This window comes from Vanellus vanellus (assembly GCF_965231255.1).
Source record: "Vanellus vanellus genome assembly, chromosome: 4".
Taxonomy (NCBI): domain Eukaryota; kingdom Metazoa; phylum Chordata; class Aves; order Charadriiformes; family Charadriidae; genus Vanellus; species Vanellus vanellus.
The window spans coordinates 20,796,491-20,823,878 of record NC_138909.1 but is presented as its reverse complement, the minus strand read 5'-3'; the positions used below and the strand labels follow the sequence as shown (position 1 = coordinate 20,823,878).

Genomic DNA, 27,388 nt, shown 5'->3' with positions numbered 1-27,388 from the left:
TTATAAACTTTGTCTAAGCATAAGACAGAATTTTAAAGAATCCATCAAAAGAAGAAAACTTACTATTCAATAATTTTGTAGCTTTCAAGATACCTAGAGAATCTTGTTAAACTTCAGTGAAATCTTTTTGGCTAAATACAACTAACATTAGCACGCTCTTTATTATCCTGTGAGGACATCAGAAAGCTGTAACAGCTTCTATATGAGAGGCCTCAGTTTACAGTGTGTGTGGCGGTTATTAACAGTAAATTTTTCAGAGGAACTGATGGCAGTTAAATTCCTGTCTTCTTTTTTGTCAGCAGCAGATATTTGCATGTCATTGTTAGGTCCTTAGCCCAAGCTTATAACTTTTTCCTGGTTCAGGCTTCGTGCTTCTTGAGAGGGTCAGTGATTACCTGAAGGGTAGATGCTATCACTTCAATATTAGCCAGTGCCTGCTGAGTGCGTGGCTTTGTTGGTTAATACCTTGCTGGTGTCCAGGTTGTCATTGATGGGTTTTTGTTGCCTTTTCCATTGTCAGAGTTTGAATCCTTACACAAATGTACAGAAATTTGCCAAAAATCATGTGCCCAAATCAGAAATGCCTATTGGTTACTTCTCATGTTTGTTGTGCACTGTCATGACTTTATTATATGAAGTTTTTAATTCTTTCCTAGTAGGAAAAGCGTCTTGAATAACCTTTTCTGGATAATTACAGATTATTTACTTAATAAGTAAATGTTTCTTAATAAGTAAATGGTTGGTAGATACTTCAGGGATATTTTTTCAACCACCAGCCATTTAACAAATGCTAATACTTCTTTGAGTCATCATTATCGTATACCTGTGCATGTCTAAAAGCTGGTACGCAGTCCAGAACAGCCCAGAGAACAAGGTGCTAACATTCGCATGTAGAAATGGACCCTTAAAGCATGTGTGCGCACACACAGACACACGTGCACATCCATGAACTCACAAAGAAAGCCAATGCAAGTGTGCCTGAATGAATGGCTCAGAAGAGAAGTGATATCTCCACGGCATGATTCATCTTATCCTAGAAGAGGCTCTAAAGATAGCTCAGATTAATCAACCTTTGGCAGTTCTTCGTCCTTGCTGTAAAAAGAGCACACGTTGACTTGTTCAGATTTAACTATCCAACTGGTTTCTTAAAGTGTGTCCTAGGAGCACATCTGTGAGTTGTTCTCAGATGGAATGAGGATCTGGGGGAAGAACTGCTAGTATGAGGAGTTGAAGCTCCATTGGTTTGTAATGGCCCTGAAACCACTTAAGCCTATGACTAGCCAAGCCTGAAATCTTTGATAGGCTGTCTGACTAGCCCAGTGATATACTTGTGAGTGAGAAGATATAAGAAACAATAAACAATTTCCATTTAAGATAAACAGCTACTGTTGGAGTTATGCATAATATTATCCCTCCTTGCCACATCTGCCTGATGGAGAGCATTGAAGTCTGCTGTTTCCTCATTCATACAGATGGCATCAGTCCTCAAGTGTTTTTTAATTTCTTGGGACTGAAGAATTCCTGGTAATTCTCCTAAGAAGGAGTGGACCCATGTCCTGGTTTGAGGTAAAACAGAACCAATTTTGTTCAGTAACTTCACTTCTTAGCTGGGCCTCTTCTAACTACTGAAATTAACTGCATATTGTGCAGACAGCGTTCACTCTTTCAGAGTGATAAGACCAATTGTTTATAGCTGATGCCCAGGCATGGTATGCAGAGAGGCTCTTGCCTATACTTCTTGCTATAACCCCCAAGGCCAACCAGCTTTGTTATTTGCCCTGTTGGAGGGTCGGAAGCAGAAAAGCATAGAAGGGTCCCACCTGCAGGGAGGAGCAGACAGGACGGGTGACCCAAAACTGACCAACAGGGTATTCTATCCCATCTGCCTCATGCTCAGTATAAAAGCTGAGGGATCAAAGGGTCAGCTCTCTTTTCTGCAATGGCCAACATCTGAGGAGGACTCTGTTCATCTGCCTGTGATCCTGATCCTGAATGCAGATCCAGAATCCAATTCCTGTCTGTCACTGAGTCCAGCCTGGGACTGCTTCAGTGCCAGCCGGTGTCGTGATTGTCATGTCAGGAGCTTGATACGGTTTTGTATATATTTCATTATTCCTTTTTATTTTATTATTAATATTTCATTAAAGTAGATTAGTTCCTTCTAAACTCATACGTCTCTTTTTTCCTCCTCTGCCTCTCTCTTCGGTCCCATCTGGGGTTCCCCAGGTCCCCAGTAGCGGATTTTGGCCTAAACCACGACAACCCACGATGAGCATTTCCCGTGTTGTGCATGCTGCTGCCAAACAGTTTTTGAGTTTTCTATGTGTGTCAGGGTTTCTGTGGATTTCTTCTGTATGGGAAGTTGACCAAGTGCAAGCATAAAGGGAAGGAGGGGCCATCTTCACCTGTCAGAGACAGTTCTGTGGCTGGCAGGAGTCTTGCCTCATCAGTGGTCCTCTTCCAGTGTTTCAAAGAAATGGCAAGTAGACACAAGGCAAGCTTTTCTTTGTACTAGATCTACCTGTGAAAATATGTGTACATTATCCATTTTACATTTTTTCTGTACTGTGAAGCAAGTTAGCATTTCATCCCATATAATGTCCTTTAAAAAGCAATACTTCAAAATGTACTGGGTTTCTTCTTGCAAGTACTTTCTGTTACCATACACTGCTAGAAATGAAACCCAAGTGATCTTTGTCTGAAAAAGACACCCTGTGGTTTATAGGCTCCAGCTCTCAAGGCAAAAGTATAGACCTACCGAAATCAGAAATAAATGCATTATGGGATCATTCTGTGCTCATGAACAAGAAGGGGAAATGTGGACCATATTATCAACATGTATCTGTCTGTGGTGTATATGTAACAAAACAAAGACAAAACGAGGTTTCTGCTCATTCTCAGCTTGACCTGCTCTATTGCAAGGTGTGCTCTGCAGATAACTGGTGTTTGGTGGCTCTTTCTTGAGGAAAGCTGCACTTGAATTAGAAATTTCAGAGTTATTTAAAGGACTGGAGAGTTGAGTTGAGAATTCATTAAGTGGCATGCTTCTGTCTGAGTTAATACTGAACTGATATCCTAAAATGGTGTTGAGGCACAGTGTTCCTGGAGATGGTTCATTTCAGATGAGCTGTGTAACAAATGACCTGAACTGATGACTAAAATCTCCTGCCACTTTAGATGAGCAAGATCATCTTATGCTGAGACTTAACTTTGTATTAGGTAATTGTTTTCTGCATATGTCAATTAGTCCACATGTTTTATTGAACAACTTATTCTTGTTTTATTTTCTAAACTGCTAAAACATAACTTTGCATTATTAAACAAGTGATGTTACGGTGAAATTATGTGTAGGCATAATATATACTTGCTCAGTTAAGATATTTGCATCCATTTGGTTTTGTATCTATGCAACAGAGACCTACTATTTTTATCTGTGATGAAATTTGAAGTCAGATATGAGCTGAAATAAATGGTTGCTCTTTGGAGAAGCGAAGTATTTCTATGTTTAAGCCTAATTCAGTGCAGAGTGGAAAGCACCATGTCCAGAAGTTGAGAGAGTATGGTCAGTTCCTGCTGGAGAAGGGAAACAGCTTTTCTTGGAAGCTGTTGGAAACACAGTATCTTTCCTGTCTGTTTACAAAATAATTGTAAAATTAGAAGTAGTACATCCGTTTGTGTGTTTGGCAGATCAGTTTCGTTACCTGAGAAATAATAAACAATAGCATTGTCTGCTTGTCTGTATGCAGCAATGGCCATAGGCCACTATATGAGACAGAATTTCAAAGACTGGCTCAAGTTATGGCATAGCCACCGTTCACTGTCCCAGGATACCGGATGGTTACCTCCTCATCAAAGCTCTTCTTTTTGGCTGGCCTCTTTCTAAAGAAATATCACAAGAATTTAGCTGTTCAACTTTGGTTTTCTACTGAGTTAATTCCCTGCCTTGTGTTGTGCACACAAGAGCATGTTTAGACTGATAAAAGAGCATCTCGATTTGTACCTGCTGAAGGCTCAGGACATTCCGTATTCATGAGGAACAGGAAGCTTAATGAGTAGATGCTGCAAGTTGAAGTGAGCACATGCTTTGAATGTTGTTCTCTTAGACTCTGATGACAACCTAGGTCTGGCATCTTGGCATGCTGGCTTTGCAGCCTATAGGTCACGTGCCAATGTGTATAGGTAAGTCCTCCCCAGTCCCCGGGTGAATTTACGCTTGAGGACTTCTGTTCGGGTATTGATCCTTCCTTAATTAAAATCATCAGAAGTTTTAATTTCCTACTAGGTCAAATGCCACACAAATATTTTCTGTGGAACTGACCTTTCGAAATAATCCGTTTCAAGTTAAGTCTTTGCACTTCAGGGCAATTCATGATGTGAGACTGAAAAGAAAGCATTTGGTTGCACAGGGCAGCCATCTCTCCAGCAGCAACAGCTCCAGGATCTTGCTTTTTGCCAAAACAGAGTTCTCACAGTCAATGACTTCTAAAGCATCTTTCTACATTGTTGTATGTGTCTAGACCGGCAAATGCATGGGGCTTTTCCCCCTCTCTCATTAGAAGTAGAGATGGATATATGTTTGCAGAGACTTTATCTAAAATAAACTTAGAGATCACCCAAATTTCAAGTATGGTCATTTTGGGTGTCCAACTGGAGACACTTCAAAGAAGGTTCTTATTGTCAAATCACAGGAGTGCAGTAATTTATCTTTAAGGTGTGTCGCGTAGGACAGAGAAAATAAGTATGCTATAATAATTTGTATTTATGCTTTTCTCTCAGAATAAATCCGTTACAACAGGTAACTGTGAAGTCATCCACTAAGTCTTGCAACACCACTGATGTTTGACATTGTGATTCTCGCACTCTTTCCCAACTACATACATATATTGACAAGCCATATTTTTCCACAGATTTTAACTGTTAGTGGAAGGAGCCAGTTAAATTTGAGAAATTGGCTATAGACACTGCAGCAGTGTTCCAACAATCAGATGGCAATGAGTGGGCAGATGAAGCAGTTAAATGTGGAGTCATTTTTGTAGTTCTGCCCTCCCCCATTTCTAATGAATACATGTAACAGTATATGAAAAAGGTTTCCATTGTATAGTGAAGCCTTCCTATTAAAGACAATAGGTCTTCTTGGTGGAACTCCCCAGTGCTGAGGACATTTGACATCTGATCGATTAACATCTGTTTGCTTGGAGGTCTTCTGCATTTCTCCTTAAAATCACTTACCCAGTAGGCATAGCATCAAATACAACCTGGGTAGTCAATGGCTGGTTAAAATGCTGTGCCACAGAGCTGAGACCAGGCTGTAGCAATCCACTCCTCTCTTGGTTATTGCAATTCATATGTAGAAACAACATAATCTGATGTGAAGGTAGTAGAAACAAAGCAGTAAAACATTTGAGCATCACAGGTCATTGAAAAACCCATGTTCTTCTCTCTGTGTCACAAGCAAGTTCTGCTGTCAGTAAGAATCCAAACTATAGTACAGAAAGCAAATCTCTCTTGTCTCTGTCCCCCCATTGACCAATGTCAGAAGAATGGGGGAAGAAAACTCACAAAGATGGACTTAGTCTACTTTCTTTGTCAAAAAAAAAAAAAAAGGCCTTGACAATTTGATTTTAGATCTTCTGTGTGTACAAGTTTTAACTAAAAAAACCCCACAGTATGTTTTTAATAGTTTGTGGCATTAGGCAAGACTGCTTTTTTTTTTTTTTACTTCCTTGAACTCATAATTTCAGAGGAAAGCTCTTTATGGTTGAAGTTTTGAAATAGGGCACTGTAGTGTCACTTTACATGTACATAAGACAAGCGTGGCCTGCTATGTTTTTTTCTATGACGGGATTCCATTGCAAGAGACAAGGAGTGAGAGGCCGTCTTGAGAAGTGTGTCTTTTGTAGATCCACCAAATTATTTCTCTGCTTCCCTGCAGTAAGTGTAATAGTTTGTCAAGACCAGGTAAAATTGTAATACATGCATTGTCAGAATATTTGCTAAGTTTCATTTTAGTGCATGTGACATGACAGTGTGTGTTTAGGATATTTGCAGTCAACTGCATGGAAACAATTTCTTTTCTATAAAGGTATAACTTGCATACTTTAAATCTGACTTTTTTTTTCCCTGATCCATCTGCTTCTGTGAGTTCATCACCAGTCTTCACTATACAGGCAGAAGTGTAGAGCTGTGATGGGGTCCACAAAGCTCGATGGCCTTTTAATACAACCTGTAAACAAAATGTTCTGGGCTGTGTGCCTTGAGCAAGAAGAGAGAAGAGATATTTTTCAAGTAGGAATGGCACTGGGGAAGGGCAAGATACAGAAGTTAACTGTGCTGGCACCAGCATCTTAGTGATAGGGAAGAGTAGGAGGAACAGTATCTACGAAATAGGTACCACTTGGGATGTGTGTCTGAGGATGAGGTGGATAATTATGAAATCTGCTTGAAGCGTAGCAGAAGTTCAAGCTAGGAATAAAGGAAGGGAAGCAAAAGCAGGGGAGAGGAAGAATGAGATGTCTGAAAAGATTAAATGCTTTGAAAAAAATCAGAGCTCTTATATTGTGCAAGGGATGATTTGAATTCACGTCTCTCTCTTCCTTGTTAATTCCCCTTCCTTTCTAACAGTTATAACTGCTGATAAGCAAGTATCACAATTTTTTGCTCAGGTGTTTAAGCAATAATTATTATGTTAGGATAAAGACTTGGAAGCTGTGCAATACATGGAATACTTAAATATGGCACTGATTTTATGCTTTTATTTTGCAGGACACTTAATTTTATAGAACGATGTGCTGCAGTTGTAGCCCTGCAGCACAGAGGAAAGCTACCTGTACAGGGTATTCATTGTGTTACACATGAATATATTTCCTGAGCTGGATTTCAGGTATCCAACAACAGCTGGTTCAGAGCTTCATGAAAACAACTCTTTCTATTGAAAAAGCCCTGCTGTCTTCTAGGCATTCTGCAAGTCGGGAAATTGTGATAGAGCACAATGCGCACCAGGGAATGTACTCATGTTAGCAGTCTTTTGCCATTCAGCGCTTAAATTATGCCGCTGCCTTTATGCTGAAAAGCTAATATGCCCAGAGAACAATACACCTTTAGTGCAGAAAACTGCTGCTCAAGATTATTAATGCAAAAGATCAGTTTGAATACTAGCAGCAGAAAATGATATTTGTACTGAAGTATTTAAAAAGCAGTATCTTCATTATTGACTTGTTTGCAGTTACTTAATTCCCCTCTTTAGGAAAATGCGTTAGTTCTTTGTGAAGAGAGAAATTAAATAGTGGACCTGATATGGTTTGGTGGTAAAACAATGTTGAATTTGATAACTCTGTATTTCAAAGCTGCGGTTTCTCAGTGGTGGTGGTATTAGTCATTTAAAACACATTGGTGATATAAGTGTATCTTCCACAGTCTCTGTCTTCTTTCAGAGCAGCATTGAGCCAAAAAAGAACAGAGGATACAACAGGACAGTACGGGATAAAAGAACCGTAATTGTAATTTGTATCTTCCTCAACCCAGTCTAGTACCTGTCATCAAGGCTTTAGAAGTAACACAGCTATGTAGTGGAACTCAAGATAATGAACTGGGTCTGCTACCTGCTTGGTTCTAACAGAACAACAGAGGGTATTTTTCAAGTTTTATGGAACACCTTTTGAAAATGCTGAGGAGTTAAATTCTAATGGTGGCCACTCGTGTTGTAACATCCAGCCATCTAGATGGATTTTTCTGTCTAAACATCTGTGGAAAACCAGCCAACGTATTATTTCACCTAATATTATTAAGACTTTTAAAGTACATAGGAGCTTCCTCTTAATATTTTTATGATCTTTGGGATCTGGTTTGCCATATATTACATACTAGGGCCATAAAAGAAGTTACGTACCACACCATACCATACCATACCATGCCCTAATAGAAGTTCCTTGTTTCAATTATTGGTATGTCTTGATTTTTTGTTATTTTTATATGTAAGTAAGTGAAATGTTTCAGCTTCTTTTTCACTCTCTCTTATGATGGGATACAAAGAAATGCTACAGTAGTGACAATATGTTAATTTATTAGAAACAAGTTTCTGCACTCAGTTTTGTCATGAAGGTCTTCAAAACACAGATCCCAAAATCTCAGGAATCATCAAATAATAAGCTAAGATACATGATTGCCCAAATCTCTTTGATTTTAAGACGGACACTGTTTTTTGTGGATTTGAATGCAATGCTAAGAGTTGACAGGTTGTATGTTCAATTTAGTGTCTGGAAAGCTCAGTGCAAGATAAAGCAATTGGGATTTGATTGTTTAGCAAGGAAGGAGTCTGTAACTTCTTCAGTGCGGCCTAGCTTAGTGCTAGTTTTCTATTTTCCTTGCTTCATGGCGTTTCCATCACTGATGGCTCTGATAATGTCTCTTAAATAGAGACCTTTCCAGGGTGCTCTCTTTTATACTCCAAGTTCAAGCTCTTCTCCCCACCGTCCACCTTAGTCTTAGTCTGCCTGGTTGATTTTCAGCTTCACGAAGTCCAACATCACATCTTCAGTTCATGGACATCTTTCCTCCTTCATGATATAGATATGTTTTCGACAAGCTGTGCCATAAAAGATGTAAGTTGAGTATTCTCAGAAAATACAACCATGTTCTGTGTAGTTTCCATGGAGCAGGTCTCTTCTGATGAGAAGATACGGCATGTATTTGGTAACAATCACTTCAGAAGTAATGCTGAAGCTCCTGTAAATACAGAGTATTTGTCTCTGATAATCATGCAGTACGTTGTTCTTTTTGACATGAGTTTTTGCATGATCATTAAGAACTTGGTTCTCCACACTACCTTATTTGTGCCAAAAGAAAAAGGTGGCAGTGACCTGAACTTAAGCTATGTACTCCTTTTTTCATCCTAGTTGAACTAAGTGGATGTTTTAAATGCTTGGTAAAGTTTTACAGTCAGGAAGAGCAGGAGCAATACCTGGCATGTGCAGAATAAAGAAACTTTTAAGAATTATACGCAAACAAACAAAACAACAGAAAAAAAGACAATACACACCCCCAGCTCTTGTCTGCAAGCTCCTTGTTATACCTGCATCGTCAGAAATAAGTTCCCGGGCAATATGCAGAAATTCATTGCCTCTACTTCCTCTCCACGAACACGTCTGTAAGAACATATGCTTGGCTGCTTAGCAAGCAGTATGTGCAGTTCAAAAATGTTGCAAGTTTCAAGTAGCTGTGTCTCTTTTTGTTCTTTAAATTGGTCATGTGAGATGCAGCAGTTGCTAAGCCTTCAACACAGATTCTCACTTGGTATGAAGAAAGGTTTCTTAATGAATCCCAGAGCCAATAAGACATTAAAATCTCATTAAAATACAATTGCATCCCAGAGCTTAGCTCCTTTATTTTGCTGTGTAAATTTCAACCTGTGTTCTGACCAAGCTTTTTGCAGTTAGGTTTTTCCACTGGCCCAGTTGGAATGGTCATAAAACGTTTTAGTGCTCAAACTGGCCTAACAGTTTGAGGGCAGTTTGAAGGGCAAATTGTCCTATATCGCCTCAATGAACCTGAAAGACACCTCCGCGTGGTTTTCATCAGACTCGGGATGCACAGGGTTCATAAGCATAGGCTTTAGCTAGCAGAAGAGTTCTTATATTACATTAAAGTCGGGTGTGATTATAGGATTTAACAGTTATGATAGAGTTTCTTTACACACTTGAGGATAGATGGATCTTATAGTTGCCAGTGTCAGTATATGGAAGACAGACATTTAAGGATTTGAACTGTCTTTTAGTGGCTCATCAGTATGCCAAGTCAGGCTTCTATGCTTAAAGCAGCAGTGGTTAGTGTTAATATCAAGGTTTGGTAATCATAATTTCTGTCTTGTTCTTAAACAAGGAGTTTCATTAGAAAGAAAAAGAACAACGTGGTTCATCTTGGTCTCTGATATTCTAGTACCCTCTACAACTTGCGGAGATGATTTCTGCTTAGGATGAAAAAGTCTGAATACAAATGCTGTAAAATTAAAGTTGATGAAGAAAACACAGGTGGGTTTTCCCAGAGAAATAGATTAAATATGTCACTTAATGTGCAGTTCATTTGCAGCATAGGAGAAAATTTAAGAACACAAAGTGTAGGGGGAGAGTCATAAGTTCTATCATAATTATTGGTGTTTTGCTTGTGAAGAAATACTAATTGGAGTCCTGATCAGGAACTACAAATTGCATAGTCTTATCATACATCTGAATGGAGAAGAGCATGCCTGCTCCATTGCACGTAGGGATGGCACTTACTTGTACCTCGGGCTACACTTGGAAGATTTATGCAAAACACAGATACATGTTTCTGAGTTGCAAACAATTGGTATGGAATATCAGTTGTACAAAGATCAGCTCTTCTACTTTAAAGGCTGTTCCAACTATGAGGCTTCAAGTGATACAGGTATCTCTGGGAGAAGAGGGCAGTGTTGTTCAGTGCATATATGTAAAAAGGCGATGATGGACAGTAGTAGCTGAAAGAGAATTCCAGACCCTATAGCAGCAAGAACTATTTGAAAGACAAGCTAAAAAAAAAAAGAAAATAAAGTGAAAAAAGGGTGCAGTAGAAAGAAAACAAAGGACTCCTCAGGCAAGATTTTCTGAAATTAATGTCTGAATAGTGCTCCTAAATCTTTTTGTAAGTCTATGGCTTGGTTTTTTTTGTGAGGTGATGAATAGCCAGGAGTTCCTATTTGAATACCATATGGAGGTGTGTTTAGTGTATTCATCGGAAACCTTAGAAGGCTAAAATTTTACTATTTAGCATTTTCCTGAGAAATTAAAAATTTAGGAAACAAATGTGAAGCATCCAAGCAGGAGGATGTTCTAAAGAAAACCCAGTGGATTCTATTGCCAGCCTGCCTTTCACCATCTTTCAGTTCCCAAGCTGAGAGCAAGGCTTTCAGAACCTGTGGCTAAGAGAAATGCACAAGGGAGTGGGGAACTGTTTCACTTGGAAATTGCCGCCCCCTGTTTGTTTTTTTTTTTTTTTTTTTTGGGGGGGGGGGTGGGTTTGTTGTTGTTGGAATGTGAATATTCTTTTGAGGTTGGCCATGACATTCTCAGCTCAGAAAAATCAGATTAATCCTAGGGTTTTTATATTCCTCCTGGGAGAAAATTCTCTTTTAAACAGTTGGTATGAATTTAATCCCTTCACATTCCACTCTCAAGAATGCTGAAACTACCGTTTGCAAGAAATCCAAGATGCTTTTAAAAGGACAACCAAATACTTCATTCGGAGTTCAGCCTGGGTACATTCAGGTAGGAGAAAGGTGTTGGGTCAGAGAGAGACTACAAGGAAAAAACACCCTGCGTGGCTTGCCTCCCCCGCGGTTGGATACAAAATGTCCGTGCATTCACATTTAATTGCTGGCCGATAAAAAGCGGGAGAGCTGTTGAGCCTGGCATTTCAGGAAACAATCACCCCTTAAATTCAGTCACCGCCTCTTCGTACTTTTCCCAGCGTGCGGGGTGGTGCTGCATGAGCAAGCGCCGGCTGTTCCCTTTCTTTTCCCCTGCGGAGCGGATCCCTGCAGCAATCGGCCTCTCCGTATTTTAATTGTTTGTTTCCGGTTGCTGGCAGGAGTTCTTAAAATACCTCGCCTGGCTTGTTTCAAAGCGGCGCTGGCTCGGCGCACAGAGCGGCAGCCAGCATGGGGCTGAGCGGTCCCAGGCTGTCCCGGCGGGGGAGCACAGCAGCAGGCTGTATTTACTGGTTACCGAGCCCCCGGAGGAGGCAGGAAGGAGCACTTGGGAACCCGAAAGTCACTGCTGCTGCCAAAGGGGGCAGGAGGAGAAATCTAATCTGTTCAAAGTGGAAGATTCACCGTTGTATTGTGCTGTTTCACTGTTTCCGCTCCAGATGGATGTTAGGGATAGATTTCTTCAATAAATAAGAATTTATTTCTGATGCCCCTAAGAAAATAAAACAGACTAGGGATTGGTTAGGGCTGCAGAAATAAAAATACGTAAACATAAAAATAAACATAACATTATAGTTTTGAGAAACGGTATAAATCCAGTTACTTGTGGTTGTAACCGGAGGCTGGAAGAAACAGGATCCGTTATGTAAACAGCAGCTTTTCCTGAATATGCCAGAGTCAACTTTGGTCAGGTAGACTGGGTTCTGCTCCTTCCAGTTCCTGTGACACCTGCAAAGTAGTAAGAGGAACATATTAAAAAAAAAAAAAAAAACAAACCAAACAAAACAAACAACAACCCCCAAAACATTCCAGCCCCTCGATTTGGCTATTCACAAGCAGGCCACAACACACAGGATTAGACATTTCTCGTACTTGGACTGCAAATACAGCAAAGGAAATTTGAGAAGGCATAATATGGAGCTATACAACAATACAGGTAAAATACCTTATGATTTGCACGCCCCCAGGAAAGGTATAAGGATGCATTCACATCTGGAATGGACTTAATGCTGAGCGCCATTTTCAGGTTGACATACTTGATGCTGGTATCGATAGTATGAAGAGATGTCTGATTTTTGGAGATTGTGATCTACTCATGCTTCATTATAATCATAGCATATATAACATATTATAAGGGAAAAAAAGTGAAGTGGACATTCTAATCAGTGTCTTTCAGAGGTGTCCTGTGGACCTACTGAAGATTCAGAAAGGTCCTCCTAATTCTATTTCTGTTTATCTGGTATCACTTATCTGAGATGGCTCTCTCCTGAATCTTGGTCATTTCTTCGTCTGTCCCCCCTGATCTTGTTAATTTTGTATTTAAAATACACTCCCACTAAAAATTAACATTTGCAGTAAAACACAAATCCAGTATGTGCTGTTATATCCCCAAAAATCTTTTAGTGAGGCTTCAGTTCTTGAATAATAACGAAATTAATGCACAAGTAGAAGAACCCTGCAAGATCCGATATTGTGCTGTGAAAGAAAGGAGTTGAATTACAAAGTAGACAGGTCCAGAACTGCTATAAAATGGTGAAGCTCCTTTTGGTAGGAAAGCTTTGCTTTCTCATACCAAAAAAATAATGTAACCAAACATAACATTTTTCTTCTCTTCAAAATTAAACACGTATTAATTGTGTATTAGCTGAGTAGGTGTTTACCTGAGTTGGTTATTTAGAGTACTGCTCTGGAATCCACACTGTAAACGAACTATCTAGACTGCTGGGATTAATCCAGTTTATCTGGAGAACACCCTCCACTTTGTCATAACATAACAATAAATCTCACACAATCTGCTGAATTTAAATATGCAGGCTATTAAAAGAATATGGAGCAATCTGACAGACACCTGAGAGGAGGACCATCACTTGGCTATGGCTGTCATCTTTTTTATTGTCTCTTTAGTAAGAAGATCAGGTCACCTGTTGTTTTATTCCTGGACGTGATAGGTATTTTGTGTGAACACACCTTTTTGTTCTTTTTGTACAGCACCTTACAGGATCACGGTCCATTAAAAAAAAAGCTTCAGTACAATAAATTTTTCAAGTTTTATCATCCACAAAAAGGGTGCAACTGTGTTGCATGCTTTTTCTCTATACTGTATTTATTACTATTATATTTAATAGCTGTGACAATATATTGAGGCTTTCTGTTTGTATTTTTATTTTCAGGCCTTTTCAGGATGAGAACTCTAGATGATATGTAAAATATGCCAGTTTAAGTAGAGTTTAGACAGTATCATGTCTACTCTTCATGCTTGAGTGAGGGAGATCTGTCATCGTTCTGGTCAAGATGGCTATGTAAAAGGGAAAGATGGGGAGTAAATTTCCAGGTCCTCACTAGGGGCTTTCTGCTGGGCAGTGTTGAAGTGGAGTGCTATCGTTTGGGATTGTTGGGGGCTTCCCGCTCCCCATACCCTCATCTTCTGTTTCTGGAAAGGTAAAAAAGATGGAACATAGCATACCAGTAGGACGTGTTTTGTACCAATTCTTATGCTAGTCACTGAAAAGGTTCCAAAAAAATACAATGCAGTTTAGCTCATGCTGATTTTTCCCTAGTGTTGGCACTTAAAATAGGTTGATCCCTACCTTTTCATTATGTCTTAGAAAAAAAGTAGTGTTCTTCAGACTTGTAAATTGTGGTATAGTCTAAAATGTTTTGTACTTCAGGATGTTGCATTACTTGTTTGGATGCTTTGTGGGGGAACATATGGTATATAAATGGCTGTATTTTGACTGTAGAAAACCAGAGCCTCTCTTCACTTCCAAGTTCAAATGCAAGTTTTGAATAATGATGTAAACCTTAAGTCTTCAGTAGAATCTGCCCATGTCTGGGAAAATCTGGCTTTTGTGTTTGGCAAGTTTCAATTAAGTCCCTTTTACAGTTATGTGTCCTAATTCTGTAAAGTGTGGGCTATATGAGTAGGTTCATTCCGAATGGTTGCGCCAGGAAATCCTGGTTGGATTTTCTAGCGCTTAAGAAATTTCTCTTTAGAAACCTAGCTGTTCCAGTGCCCAGCACTGAGCATGGCACTATTCAGAAGACCTCCCTGGAGCAGTATTCCTGCTGTAATGAACAGAGATATTTAATTTAGATATGACTAGAATAAAAAATAGGGATGGAAGAAGCTGGAAATAGATGAACACAGAACTCACAGGATTTCTAGGTGTGTTGCGTTTTGTGCGTGATGCATGCCTGTGTGCTTGCACGCCCTTGGCTCAGAGAAAGGGCTTCAAAATGTCTGGTGCTATCTTTCTGTAACAGTTTGCTCCTTCTGTAGTGCTGGAAAGGTGGTTTGAATCCTCTTGTGCTCTTGCACCAACATAGTACCCATTAGGATGGAGGTGAGGCAGTACTACAAGTGTGAAAACGTGGAGCTGTGGCAAGCCAAGTTCCGGTTTTGACCTTCTCAGTGTTGGCCCTTCCTTTAAATAAAGGGTAATAAGGCAGTGTGTTCCCTCTTAATCTAATCCTCATCAGACCTGTCCAAGGCAGTGGCTTGTACCACATCAGCTGCTAGCGTCGTCTGCCTTCTTGGTAGAGATTCACAGCAACACTTGGGTGTATCAAATGTCATTGCCATGAATGTGACACATTGTGTTCCTGAAAATAAAAATGGAGTCATCCCCACTTGTTCAAAGCATGCTTATCTCTCTCTGCGTTTATTCTTTCCATCATGGTACAATAACTGCTGCAAAATTTCCAGTGCATATATCAAGTTACAGATTAGTGCAGGCTCCCGTGGTTCTTGGAACAGCATGAGGCTGTTTTTGTTTACTGATGGCATTTATCCTCTCATTTCCTTTTGGAAGCATGACAGCTTCTCGGTGTCTGATGGGGAATGTACTTACAGGACCTTCTTTTCATGCCATGTCTGATGATAAACACACCACTGCATAGTATCTGTGTCTGCTTGCTATGGAGCCGCTATTACTGCTTTCAGCAGTCAGTCTGGCAGGAACTCAGCTGGGCAGGAAAGCAAAAGAGTTTCTAAGTGCAATTATCTTCTCTTGCAGGAGGAGACCGAGAGCGGATGACAGCTAATCATGAAACGTACCTTCTTATGGCGAGCACGCAGAATGACATGGAGGATTGGGTGAAATCCATTCGCAGGGTTATATGGGCGCCATTTGGAGGAGGTGAGTCAGTGAGGGAAAATGTAAGGCTCCCAATTGCACAAAGACACGCAAGGGTTCTTCTGTTGTCTGTCAGTTGCAGGCAGAGTTTTGAAGTGGAGGAGAACAGTCTAAATAGTTCAAAAAACAGTGGAGTAAACCCTTTATTTTCACTTGCAGTGCAAGTATTGGGCATGTTCCCGTGTAGAGGCCTCAGTAAAAAGGCTTAAAACTGTCTGGAACCACATCCCTTGATGAGGATAGCACATGACAGTGCATTACCAAGGCAAGGGGAAGTTTTCACAGAAGGCTGGTCTTCTATGAAATCAGCTTTCCCGCAGGGAGAAGCAGGGTAATTCCTTTGGTCACCAGCTAGAAGACCGTCCATGTGTTTCATAAATGCCTGTTACAAGAAGCTGTCGGTGGTTCTCCTGCAAATGACAGCTAAGACCAGCAAACGTATTATATAAAGCTACGCACTGCAATATAAGCCTCAGAATATTAACACTAGCAGTATAGGATAGATTCCTTTTCTTTTGATGGGCATAGCCAATAATTTCAGTAGTACTGGATCAAAATTTATTGTTGGATGTCTAGTTGTCTTTCTAAAAAGCTCTCGTATGTTGAATGTGCTGCAAATTATTATAATTTTCATCATTATTATTCTGGTGAGAATGTCTATATTATTATAATACAAGTGTGATTGATAAACTTGCACAAAATGTCAGTATGTTAATTGGTCTGTTTCTTGGAGCTCTCAAATCTCCAAGTTTGGGGGCAGACATATTTTTCCACTGTGAAAGAGCACCCATATTGCATCAGATGCTTTTTGGTCTTGTCTGCAAGTTGCTGGAATAGTAGGTCAGGCAGGGTTGTCTGTGCTGTTTCATGACCAAGAAGCACAATCATCACTGAAAAATGTGATTGCTGACTGCGAATGTCTTTTTCTCAAATGCCAGGTAGACCACAGGAGACAGGATGGGAAGAACTGAAGGAAACTACCATTTTAAAAAAAAACTTTTCTTGTCAGCCATCCATCTTCCTTTGTGCTTTATTCAGGTCACACAGTTCTTAGGAGAAGGCTTTGACCTTGCTGGTGGGGTGTCCTGAGGGACTTGGTCAGCTAGGGGCTGTCTGGCACCTCTTCAAACATGACTGTCTTCTCTTTGGCTCCTCCTGGGGAAATGTGCCCTGGAAAGATGATGCTGAGCAGTCATCTCACTGGGATCTGGCCCTATATGTTAATAAGCTGGCACAGTCCTGGATCTGAGCATGTAGGTCTTACAGGAGGATGTTTAAAAGAAAACCCAAAACAACTAACCCCCAAACCCACAAAGTGAAGGGTTTGTCTTAAAAAGCGTGATCTACTGGTATATTGAGTTGGTTCGGGAGAGTGGCAGTGAGAGGAGCACAGTCTTCTGAAATTAGGTTTGGTAAGAAATCTGCTTGTTTATATAGCACAAAGATTACCCATCCCAGACTTTCTCTTTGTAAAGCAGGCCTCGTGTTGAGCTCCTTAGTGTTCTCTGACTCCAGTCCAGTAGCAGCATAAGCTACTGTGGCAATAAAAAATTTGGGGACATAACAGAACTGGGTTTTTCAGAGTGTCTTTGTGGTTTTTTGCACTTGGCTTCCAGCACCACAGTATATTTCTGGGGCAGATAATGAGGAAGGGCGACCTTGCAGTTCTGCAAGTGGAGAAGCATCTACATTTTACAGACAGAGAGCTGAGATTACGTGAAACTCCTTTTCTAGCCCAAGTCCATGCACGGAGCTATGAATAGAAACCAAATCTCCCGAGTCCTGCCCCTATGCTTTCTTTACCAGCCCCTCATTTGCTTTTATAGGGCAAGAGCTATTTCTGGTTTACAGCTGGGAATCCTTCCAGCCACCATGATAATTCTCAGGGCACCATCATTGTTGTACGAGTGTTTAATGCCAATTACTGAGGGAAGCACCTCGCTGAGGATTTTGCATGCTGATTTGCATAAAGCGAGTTGCGTGCAATCCTTGAATTTCGCTTTAAATTCATTTGTAGTTAAAAGACTTCTGAGCAAATTCTTTTTGAACATTCTTTTTTGAATCCTATTGGATTTCTTGAGTAAACACGCTGACTCGGGGTTGTTTGTATTGGGAAGCAAACAGTTAACTCTCTGGAAAACATGAGAATAGATGGAACAAGATTTTGGGTTTAGTGTTCATGCAGAAGACTTGACTGTGATAACAAGGCAAAAGCAGTATCATGGGATGTGTCACCATTAAGAACTGTTTCTAGCATGTCCCCCATTTTATTAACTACTTGTTACTTCAGTTGATAGTCTGAGCTATCTTAACAAGTCTTAGTAAACACTATTAACTGTTCTGTGGTTATGTCTGGCTGGAAACACTCATATTTTTATTATCCCTTGCTGCATGGATGTTGCTACAGCTGCTGCAACTGTCTGACCCTTCTAAAGAAGGGCACTTCTGGGTTAAGTTGTCTAAGAGCCTGCCTTTATGAGCTGTAGCCAGTGAAGTTAAAAATCTTTTTAGGTATCTGTTACCTAAAATTGCAGTCACATGATGGTGACTAGCCAGTAACAAGTAGTTACCTGCAACACAAACTTATTTCAGACACCTAATTAATCAAAACACCAGTTTTATATCAGCTTCCTAAATTTCAGTACTAGATGGTAAACCACAATAGTCTGGTGTCATACAAGTCAAGTGCCACTTTGAGTAACATATTTGAATTTTCTGGTTCTTTTAAGCATTGTAAGCAAACGCTCTGTGTGTGTGTGTGTGTTTGTGCACGTGCATGTGCAACGGATGTGTCTGAGCCTTGGTGAGTGGCTAATATTTAAAGTTTGTCTGGCAGTGGGAAAGGACTCCTGGTACCAGAGCAAGGAGCCCTGTAAATGATTAACCATAACATTAAATTGTTATTTGTTAACCTGTGCTAGAAAGAGAAGGAAGGAGGGGGGCAGGTGGGAATCTGCTAAGGTGATGAGAAACAGTTTGGGTTTTGCACTGAAAGAATAAGGTGACTGTGGAAAAAATTCTGAAAGGGAAGAGAAATGTAAATGAGGCAGGGCATGTAATGCCTGTTTGCACATGAAATTCCTCTCCTGATTAGATTAAAAAGGCAATTTTTTACAGGAGGGAAAGGCCTGAGCTTTAATTGCAGCGCTTGCAACTAAGGGGGAGGGAGGATGCGAGAAGAAGGAGCATGAGCGTTTTAGCAGGGGTAGTAACGTAAGGTCTGGCACCTCCTGCGGGAGTCAGGCACAGCCTGCTTGCTTTTCAAGCTGCCGCACACAACAGCCGCCTGAAGTCAACTCAAAGTCACCCGGAGGAGCAGACAAATCTGCGTTGCGGTGGCTCGCTCCTCTACGTCGTTTCCCTGCACCTGCTGCACGCCAGGGGCTGGCGCAGGCGGCAGCAGCAGCAGCCGTGGCTGCCATTGCCAGGCGTGGGACCGGGAGGGAGCGAGCAAGCAGAGCATCCCCGTGTGGAGGCACGTATTCCTCAGCAGCTCCCCAGGATCCTGCCGGCAAAGATGCGCTGCCACCGCATCTGACGCACCTCTCCCATGAGAGCTTCTGGTAGTTCGAAGGCAATAAAACAAGCGAGAAGCCCATGAGAACACCAGTCAGGGAGCTGGGTATACAAAAGGCCTTTTAAAAGGAATCTGTTATGGACAGAGAGCCTTTCGGGCGAAGGGGCTGTTGTTTTTGCTTCTCGGTTGCAGAGATAAAGGGAGCCAGCAAGGAGTATCATATCCCGGAGGATTCTTCAGTGGCCTTTTTGGTATTGTTCTTCGCTTTCCCCTTGCGCACCGTGAAGCACTGACCTTTTCCTGCGGAATTGGAGTCTCTGCCACTCAACCCCCTGTTCCAGCTGGGAGGAAGAGGTCTTTCTCCCCTTCCATCTGCGTGGGCACTTCTGTTTGAATGGAAGATATATCTTTTTGCTGAAACTCTTTTGTTGTGACATTGCATAATAGAGAGTTGTCTCGCCGCGGGAAATAAAAGAAACGAAAGGAAATAGAGAGACGGAAGGAAATTGTTCCCCAAAGCAAAATTGAAGCAGGGAAGAGAACATTAAAATCACTTCAAGCCCTACCCAAGATCTAGAAGACCACAAATCTCCTAGCTCCAGAGGAAAATACACTATCATAAAAACTCCTCAGCAGTCAGTAACGATGAGCAGTCGTGGTGTTTCATCTGCATGCAGCTGGTAAAGGAGAGCTTTGGAGGAACGTGGTGTCTCTGGCCTGTATGATGCCTGAAGACAGAAATGCTGGAGTCCGCAGCCCAGGTGCCTTAGCAGCAGCTCCTTTCATTCCTAAAACTACTTATAGGAGAATTAAGCGGTGTTTTAGTTTCCGTAAAGGTAGGTCCATTCTGTTGCTGTGTTTTGCTTTGCTAGTGAAGCCGTGGTTTCTGAGAAGTCAAGGAGGCTGTGTGTGCAGGGACAGATGAATGTACTGAAACAAAAGGCATTAAACAATGCAGATGCCAACATTCCACAAATGATTTATTTACTTCTTTGTTCATTTGTTTGTAGCCGACCAGCTGATACTGTGTCCTCTACATAATAGCCCATGAATGGGCTGCCTGAATGAGGTGGCTTGAGACAAGATTATTGCAGAGCCTCTGAGCAAAAATCAGTGAGAGCAGTGGGGGAATCAGACGTGATGCTCTGAGTTGCCTATTTGTCTGGCAGAACATCAGGGAAAAGCGTTCAGGTTTGCATTTGGTTTGTGTGGGAGGAGGGGGGAGAAGAGAGGATGCAAAACAACTTGGTAAATGTGCATCTGTGCCGAAGACTAAGTCCTTGGATTCAGAGATTTCTGATGAGGTGTAGCCCTACGATGCACTGTCCTGTTGCAAGTGCTGCATTGCCACTTCATCCTGCTGCCCTGCAGCCTGCATTTGCCTTTCCACCTGCTGCATAGAAATGTTTAAAGACAGTTTTCTTTTGCATTGCACGTAGTCCTGTTGAAGCAGGGCATGGCAGTACTGGGGGGGAGGAGGGCAAAGAGGGGGCTGGCTTTCAAAATATGTCAGCTGGAAGAGCTGGAAGGGAAACACATGTCTGAGAAAGAGATATGACAAGTGATGATAAGGTGCTGTGGTGCTTGGGATGGGTGGGGAGAAACTACCTCTATGATGAGGACAAAAACTTTGTGTGGGCACAGAGGAGGATATTGGTGCTGCCTTAAAAACTATGCTGGACAGAGAAATCCAAGTGAAAGGGCTAAATTGCCGTGTTGTTCTGAAGTGTGAGAAATGATCTTACCCAAGGCTTCTACAAATACAATCATCTTCATCTCCTGCTTCTCCCTAAACTGCTCCTCCATGCTGCCATTTGTCCTTTTGCAAGGCCATGCAGCTCTTTGCTCACAAGACTCAGTTGTGATGTAGTGGCGTCATTGGTTTCGAGGGCTGTGTGTGCAGGCAGTCAGGGGTGATGCTTTGAAATGAGGGATCACAACCAGTGAGGGACTCGCCGCAGAGCTACTGCAGAGATCAGCTATCACCTGCAGCTGAGACAGCATTGAAAGCTGTTTGCCCCCTGTACCTCCCCCTCCCCAAGGCCAGCATTTCCCTTCCTTGCTGGAGTTCAGTCCTTCTGGAGACTGGCCAGGAGGAGGTGGATGTGTCTGTATGAAGCGTGCTAGTGCATTTCAAGGTGTCGGTGTGAATTAGAGCTGTCTGTGCCCCGTTTATACACTTAATTATTTGAGAAATGTTTGGAAGTTAAAGAAAGGATTAACTGATAATTTTGCAGACAGCTGCCTTTGTGCCTGGGGTGCAGCCTTAGCCTCTCCAGGAACTTCAGCTGTTGATTCTTTCCCCGTATGTTCTGACACAGAAAGTCTTCATGTCTAAAACTCCAAGTGAAGCTGCAGCGCTTGAGGCAGAGGATGGAATGACAGAGGCCATGCTGCTAATTTGCTTTCCTCCACATACCATTTGTTTCAGTTGCTTTCTTATACACGTTTTCCATCAAGAGCATTGTCACCAGGCCAGATCAGAGCTGCAGAATGCTGGGTATGTGTGTTTAACTAGGTCCATGTCCTACTGAAGTCAACAGAAAGATGAACATGAACTGGACTTCGAGTCAAGCCTTTACTATTGGTTGCACAGGCAAATTAGGCTAACTACACTGGTCTTATTAATTGGCATACCAAATTCTTATAACTTTTGCAGATTGTACACCTAAGTTTAAAAAAAGGCAAAACTAGCCTTCTGCAAAGCAGATCAGTTAGGTCTAAGCTGTGCAACACGATGCAGAAAATAAAATTAGCGGAGAAAACCATTGGCTAGTCATTGGAAGACCTACAAGGGAATCATGACATTGTATGTTTAAGCAGAGGTACATCACCATCTTCACTGATGATACAAAATGTGGAACCCTTCCTTGAAAACCAGATGCATTGTGAAAAATTAAATGTGAGACCTGCTTGGAAGTCATGTTGTAGGAGAAGTCAGTACTCAGACGGCAGTATCTCAACACAGACAGAGCCAAGTGTCATTAAAATCCAATTTAGAGAAGATGTTCTCTGTTTAAGTACAATCACAGGAACCTCCTGAGAGCTTATGCAGGGTACGTGGAGAAGGCAATAACTGAGAGTAACTGCTGGCGTGCAGTGGTGAGAACATTTAATAACATGGTGAATTTGGGTGACCAGAGTTCTGGAGGAGGCGATGGCATTGGCCACAGCCAGAGAAATGGTGCAGACCCTGACGTGATCAACTCTGATAAGTTCCCAGCGATGTTTTTAAAATTGCCTTCCTTCCTTTCCAGCCTGTAGCTAGTTCTGCTCTTATTTCAGAGTTGTTTTTTCTAAGCAGTAACCTCTGGTGTGCAGCTGTGCTAAACTCCAGGGCAGGAGTTTATCTTACCTTATCTACTGCTGGCATCGCACTGACTGTGTGGTAGGAGAAAGCTTGAAGGAAAGAACGTGAGTCAGGCGGGAACAAAGTTCTGCCACTGCTATTTTTGGTGGGATTTTTCCTCTCCTGTACATTACAAAATTCTGTAGAGAGGAAGAAAATACTCCCTGCCTTTGATCCACTCAAAACAGCACGTAGTGCTGGGAAACACTGGAGCAGAAAGCTTATAGAAATAATGATTTAAAACTCCATATTGAGTGTTACGTGGCCATGAGAGCCACTTCTTTGTGTTATTGCAGGACCTTTGTTCCCAGGCCTGCTGTTGAAAGCCATTCACCTGATCTGTTATTTTCGCTGTCAGTGAATTACTGATGTAGAATTGAGAGCTGCTTAAAATTCTCATCCAGATCCTAAGATGAGATCAATTCCTCTGACCTTAACTGACCCTTTCTGATCAGTATAGCCCATAAACTCAGAAATTGCTTGGGAAGGATGGAGATCCTCTGCTGCACATTGAGCGAACACATGCACAGGCGTGGGCCCTCTGGTAAAAGCATCAGCCGTCTGTGCTTTATGCTGTCTGAAAATTATGCTATCATCTGAACTGCTGAGGGGTGGCTTGGCAAAGGCAGAAAGCTTCTGGCTCGCTGAGTGCGTGTGCGGTGGTACAGCTAGAGCAGCAGGTGGGCTTTTTCAAGCTATTCCTTATAGAGCAAGGAGAGAGAACTGCCGCCTAGATCTTTCTCCTTTTTTCTTACTGAATTAGAAGCTTGGAGTCAATAGACTTGAGATGTGACCCCTGCCTGTGCTCAGTAGCTAAGGAAATCATTGACTAATAGCATTCTTAGATTTTAAAAACATACCCTAACACGGAATATGTACCATTGAAAATACCACTGTGCTTTCACAGCTCATGAGTAGATATACGCAGAATTTGGATATAGCACTGTAGTGTCTTTCATAAGGTTTATGGGTATCTGTTAGGCTTGGAAATCCAGTTTCTCAAAATGTTTACAAAACTTCTGCCACGGGAATGTTCTAGTTAATGAATAACCGCTCGGCATGCCCCTTACTAGCATGTGATTTTCCTCTTTGATGTTATGCGTGATTTTGGCTTAATTGGATATAGCTTTAAAGACCTACAAGAGCCTCTCTGAAAAAGCAGTTCTGCTGATTAAATCTAATGACTGGTCAGAACTGGAATCCTGTACGTTTCCCTGCCTTCCGCCAGGTGGGGAAGCCAAGCTGCTGCCATTCTGAATCTCAGGGTTTCTTGTTGGTTTTGTTTGTTTGTTTCCCTTCTGGCACCCTATCCCAAGGATAAACCAAACCACAGGGCACCACTTGTGCATCTCTGCATTTCAGGATTTTGGAGAAATTAACATTTAGGAGGAGAACTTGGGTTTGAACTATAACATGAGTTATGAGAGCTGTCTTTTATTTCCTTCTCCACAGAGGTCTTCTTGTTTAGTTACTGTAGTGGAAATTTACTTTTGAAAAACAGCGTGTGACATTATCTCTGTGATTTTGGTTATGTTGTAGTCTCCGTAACTTGGACTGTCTTTTCCTTGTTTCTCTGCTAGTAGTTGCCAGGTGTAGCTGATAGTGTTGTCGGTTGTTACAGTTGTCTGCCTCTGCCAACCACTAAGGTAACTGTATGTTTGTAATGACAATTCTTCACAGCATTGCCTTCACTTCATAAGAATCAATGTCTTAGTCTTAAATTATTAGTCTGCAGTATCTCCGTAGCCATTAGTTGTGACATATGAGGGGATAAAAGCACTAGAAAGGGACAGTGGAAGAAGGTGCACCTTATGGGGCAATGATCATGGCTTTTATTCCAGAAGAGTGAAAAACCCAGCAGACACCAGAAAGATGATGAACAAAGTAAAAGTTATGACAACATGATGTGGAAGCAGAGTTGTCATGTTTCTACCACTTCTGCCCCTGGCAACAGAGTACTTTTTCCATAAGGCATCAGCAAGTCTGTAACTTCAAGTCAATATTTATGCAGGCTTATCATGACTGATTCCTTTCATGGCCAAGTGCTGCCTGGTGCCATGTTCTGCTTTTATGGGTGAAGGAAATACTTCCTTTGGAGAAGTTCAGCCAAGTCTTTGAAACCAAACCAAGCCTACCTGAGATTAATTCCAAAGCCAAACAAATTGAAGAATGCAGAGTGTAGTAAATGGTGACTTCAGAAGCACTTCAAGGTGTGATGTGGTGATTTTCCATGGGACTTAGGTCTTAACGTTAGGTTATTACATATTTGTCAGAATTGCCACGCTAGCTATGAGCTTCCAAAAGCTCAGTGTGGAGATCCTCATGCCTGTAAGGTAGATATGGTATTATCACCATTCATATAGATGGGGAGCCAAGTCCCTGAGTATTTATCTGACATGTGAATATGGTGGGGCATGCACCTACTTCTCCAGCCGTGAAGTACATGTGTAGCAAGACTCAATGCAACTGTGTTCTGAGGATTGTGTAGGATCTGTATCCAATCTGCCAAGTCTGAGACAACTGCTGTAGGTATTCTGTCTCTCCTTCAGGCATTCCTAGCTATGTGTATTTTAAGTGTCTCAATAAAAGTCCCTTAATTTACAATGTACCTTATTGCAGTCAGTAGTAGAAACAATTTAATGTTTACACTTAAGAGACCAGAACTGGGAAATTTTAAGCTCCAATTTGGATTATTCTTTTTTCTTGACACTGATTACTTCCCCATCATATCAGGTGTTATTTTTCCTCAGATGCAGTTTTTTTAAAGTTTTCTTCATTCGATACCTGTGACTTGCTGCTACAATGCAAAACCAAGTTTGTCATATCCATTTAATATGTATATAGAAACCCATTTATATGGGTTTTTGCTCCCATTGCACAAAAAAAGCTTATTCTGATTTTATATATTGTCTGTTAAACCTACTTTGAAAGCCAATTCTAAAATGAAGCTAAAAAAAAAAAGGCAGCATCCCAGAATATGTATTAATAGAAAGTGATGTGTTTTGACAGCAGTGTCATTCCTAATAGAAGTTTCAAAACAGTCTGGTAGGTTTGAGAACTTACTCTTTCCTCTGCAAATGTAAGCTGCAATATGCACATTACTGATTAAAGAATGTTAGCACGGAGAGAAGAAAGTACAGCCAATAAGACAAAGCCTGTTTATACTAATTATACTGTCAGTAGGCATGAGTTGTAATTGTACATAATATAACTGGAATATCCTATCTTATACTGATTAATTCTGTTTGAAAAGAAGCAAAACCTCTTGTGTTTAAAACCAAGAGATGTCCTGGGCTCTCGAAGGGAAGCTCAGTCTGTATGTTGATGGGACAAACTGAAGTAGGACACACAAGTCCTACACTTAAGAAGGAATAACCCCAGGGAAACCTGGGTGCCCTGGGGGACAATAGGCTGGACACGAGCCAGCAATGGACCTGGCCACAAGGAAGGTTTTGACAACAGTCTGGACAGTATCATCAGGAGCAGAGCCAGCAGAGGGAGGGAAGTCCAACACCCTCTGCCCAGCGTTTTTTAGACCATATTCCAAATATTGTGTCCATTAAAGAAAAGTGGGGTGCAGGAAGATAAAACTGGAGGGAGTTGAGCAAAGGGCCACCAAGATGCTTGTGAGCTAGAACACACGCCGTGTGAGGAGAGGCAGAGGAAACAGGGCTTATTCAGCCAGGAGAAGGGACTATTTTGAGGGCATTGAACAGCAGCCTTCTTGAATATTAAGAAGGACTTTGAAATCCCCAAATTCCCATAATCATACAGATTCCTTAACTGCCTTGCAGTGGACCTTCCTCCTTAATTCCACTACTTTCAGGCAGAGGGTCTAGAAAATGGAGGGACTTGAGTATTTCCTCCATGCTTACCAGCAGCAACCCTTAACTCAGACAAATACAAGAAACCTGAATTAATTTAATACTCCTGCCATCCCCATAGGCAGTTTGCAGGAGGTTGGGAAGGTATGTAGGAATTAAGAGAACGTACTTTAACTCCTCTGCCAGCATGAAGAGGCTGAACTTTGTGGACACCAAATATTACACATCAGTCAGTATTCTTCTAAGCTTGACTAGCTCTGAAATTTCAAAAATTCATTCTTTAATTGCTAATTGTTGAGGTTTGGGTTTTGTACAACATGAAAAAGAGTGAGCTAATAAAGAGTGATTGTGTGATGTTCAGTCCCCTTACCTACTGCTGTTTTTGGCATGCATAAGTGTGGGTACCATGGAAATTACAAAATATGCTGCTCTGCGTCTCAGAATACTGTCTGGATGTCTTAGATGGCCATCAGTTACTCTCTCCAGTTATTTCCTGTGCTACAGTAAAAGTAACTGCACTTAAATACAAACCCCAGACCTTCAGTATGGGTGACGGACAGCTTGCTACCCACTTGCCATAACATCCTGGAGCATATGCAAGGCAACTTTCCCCCCTACAACTGAGGTGTGAGTTATCTTTCTTTTATTGTAGCGATAGGATGAGGGGTAATGGCTTCAAAGTAGGAGAGGGTAGATTTAGAACAGATATTACAAAGAAATTTTTCACTCTTAGGGTGGTGAGGCACGGGAACAGGTTGCCCCGGGAAGCTGTGGAGGCCCCATCCCTGGAGGTGTTCAAGGCCAGGCTGGATGGGGCTTTGAGCAACCTGGGCTCATGGGAGGTGTCCCTGCCCATGGCAGGGGGGTTGGAACTACATGATTTTTAAAGTCTCATCCAACCTAAACCATTCTATGATTCTATTGCAGGAAAAATGTACACATTGAAGGTTACCCTGAAGGATGCTTCAATCTGAATGCTACCTTAGCTTGTGGTTTGTTGTTCATGTAATTGTAATTTATGGGTGAATGAAGTTTTTGGGCCAAAGCAAAAGCTGACTAGCTCAACGTTGGTCTTTCTTTAGAAAAAGCAAACCAAACCAACTCTGTTGTCCTTGTTGAATATTTTTA

General features: G+C 41.5%; 1 protein-coding gene across 2 annotated transcripts in view; it reads left to right on the top strand.

Moving 5' to 3' along the window:
* The window catches only part of ARHGAP24 (Rho GTPase activating protein 24), a 222,094-nt gene that overhangs the window by 171,462 nt on the left and 23,244 nt on the right, over nt 1–27,388 (top strand). The window contains exon 4 of one of the 2 annotated variants that reach the window (XM_082482889.1): nt 15,451–15,573. In XM_082482889.1, coding sequence (XP_082339015.1) covers nt 15,451–15,573 — 123 coding nt within the window. Of the gene's footprint in view, nt 1–15,450; nt 15,574–19,704; nt 19,924–27,388 lie in introns of those variants that run through there. The other variant, XM_082482890.1, reaches the window with a different exon arrangement.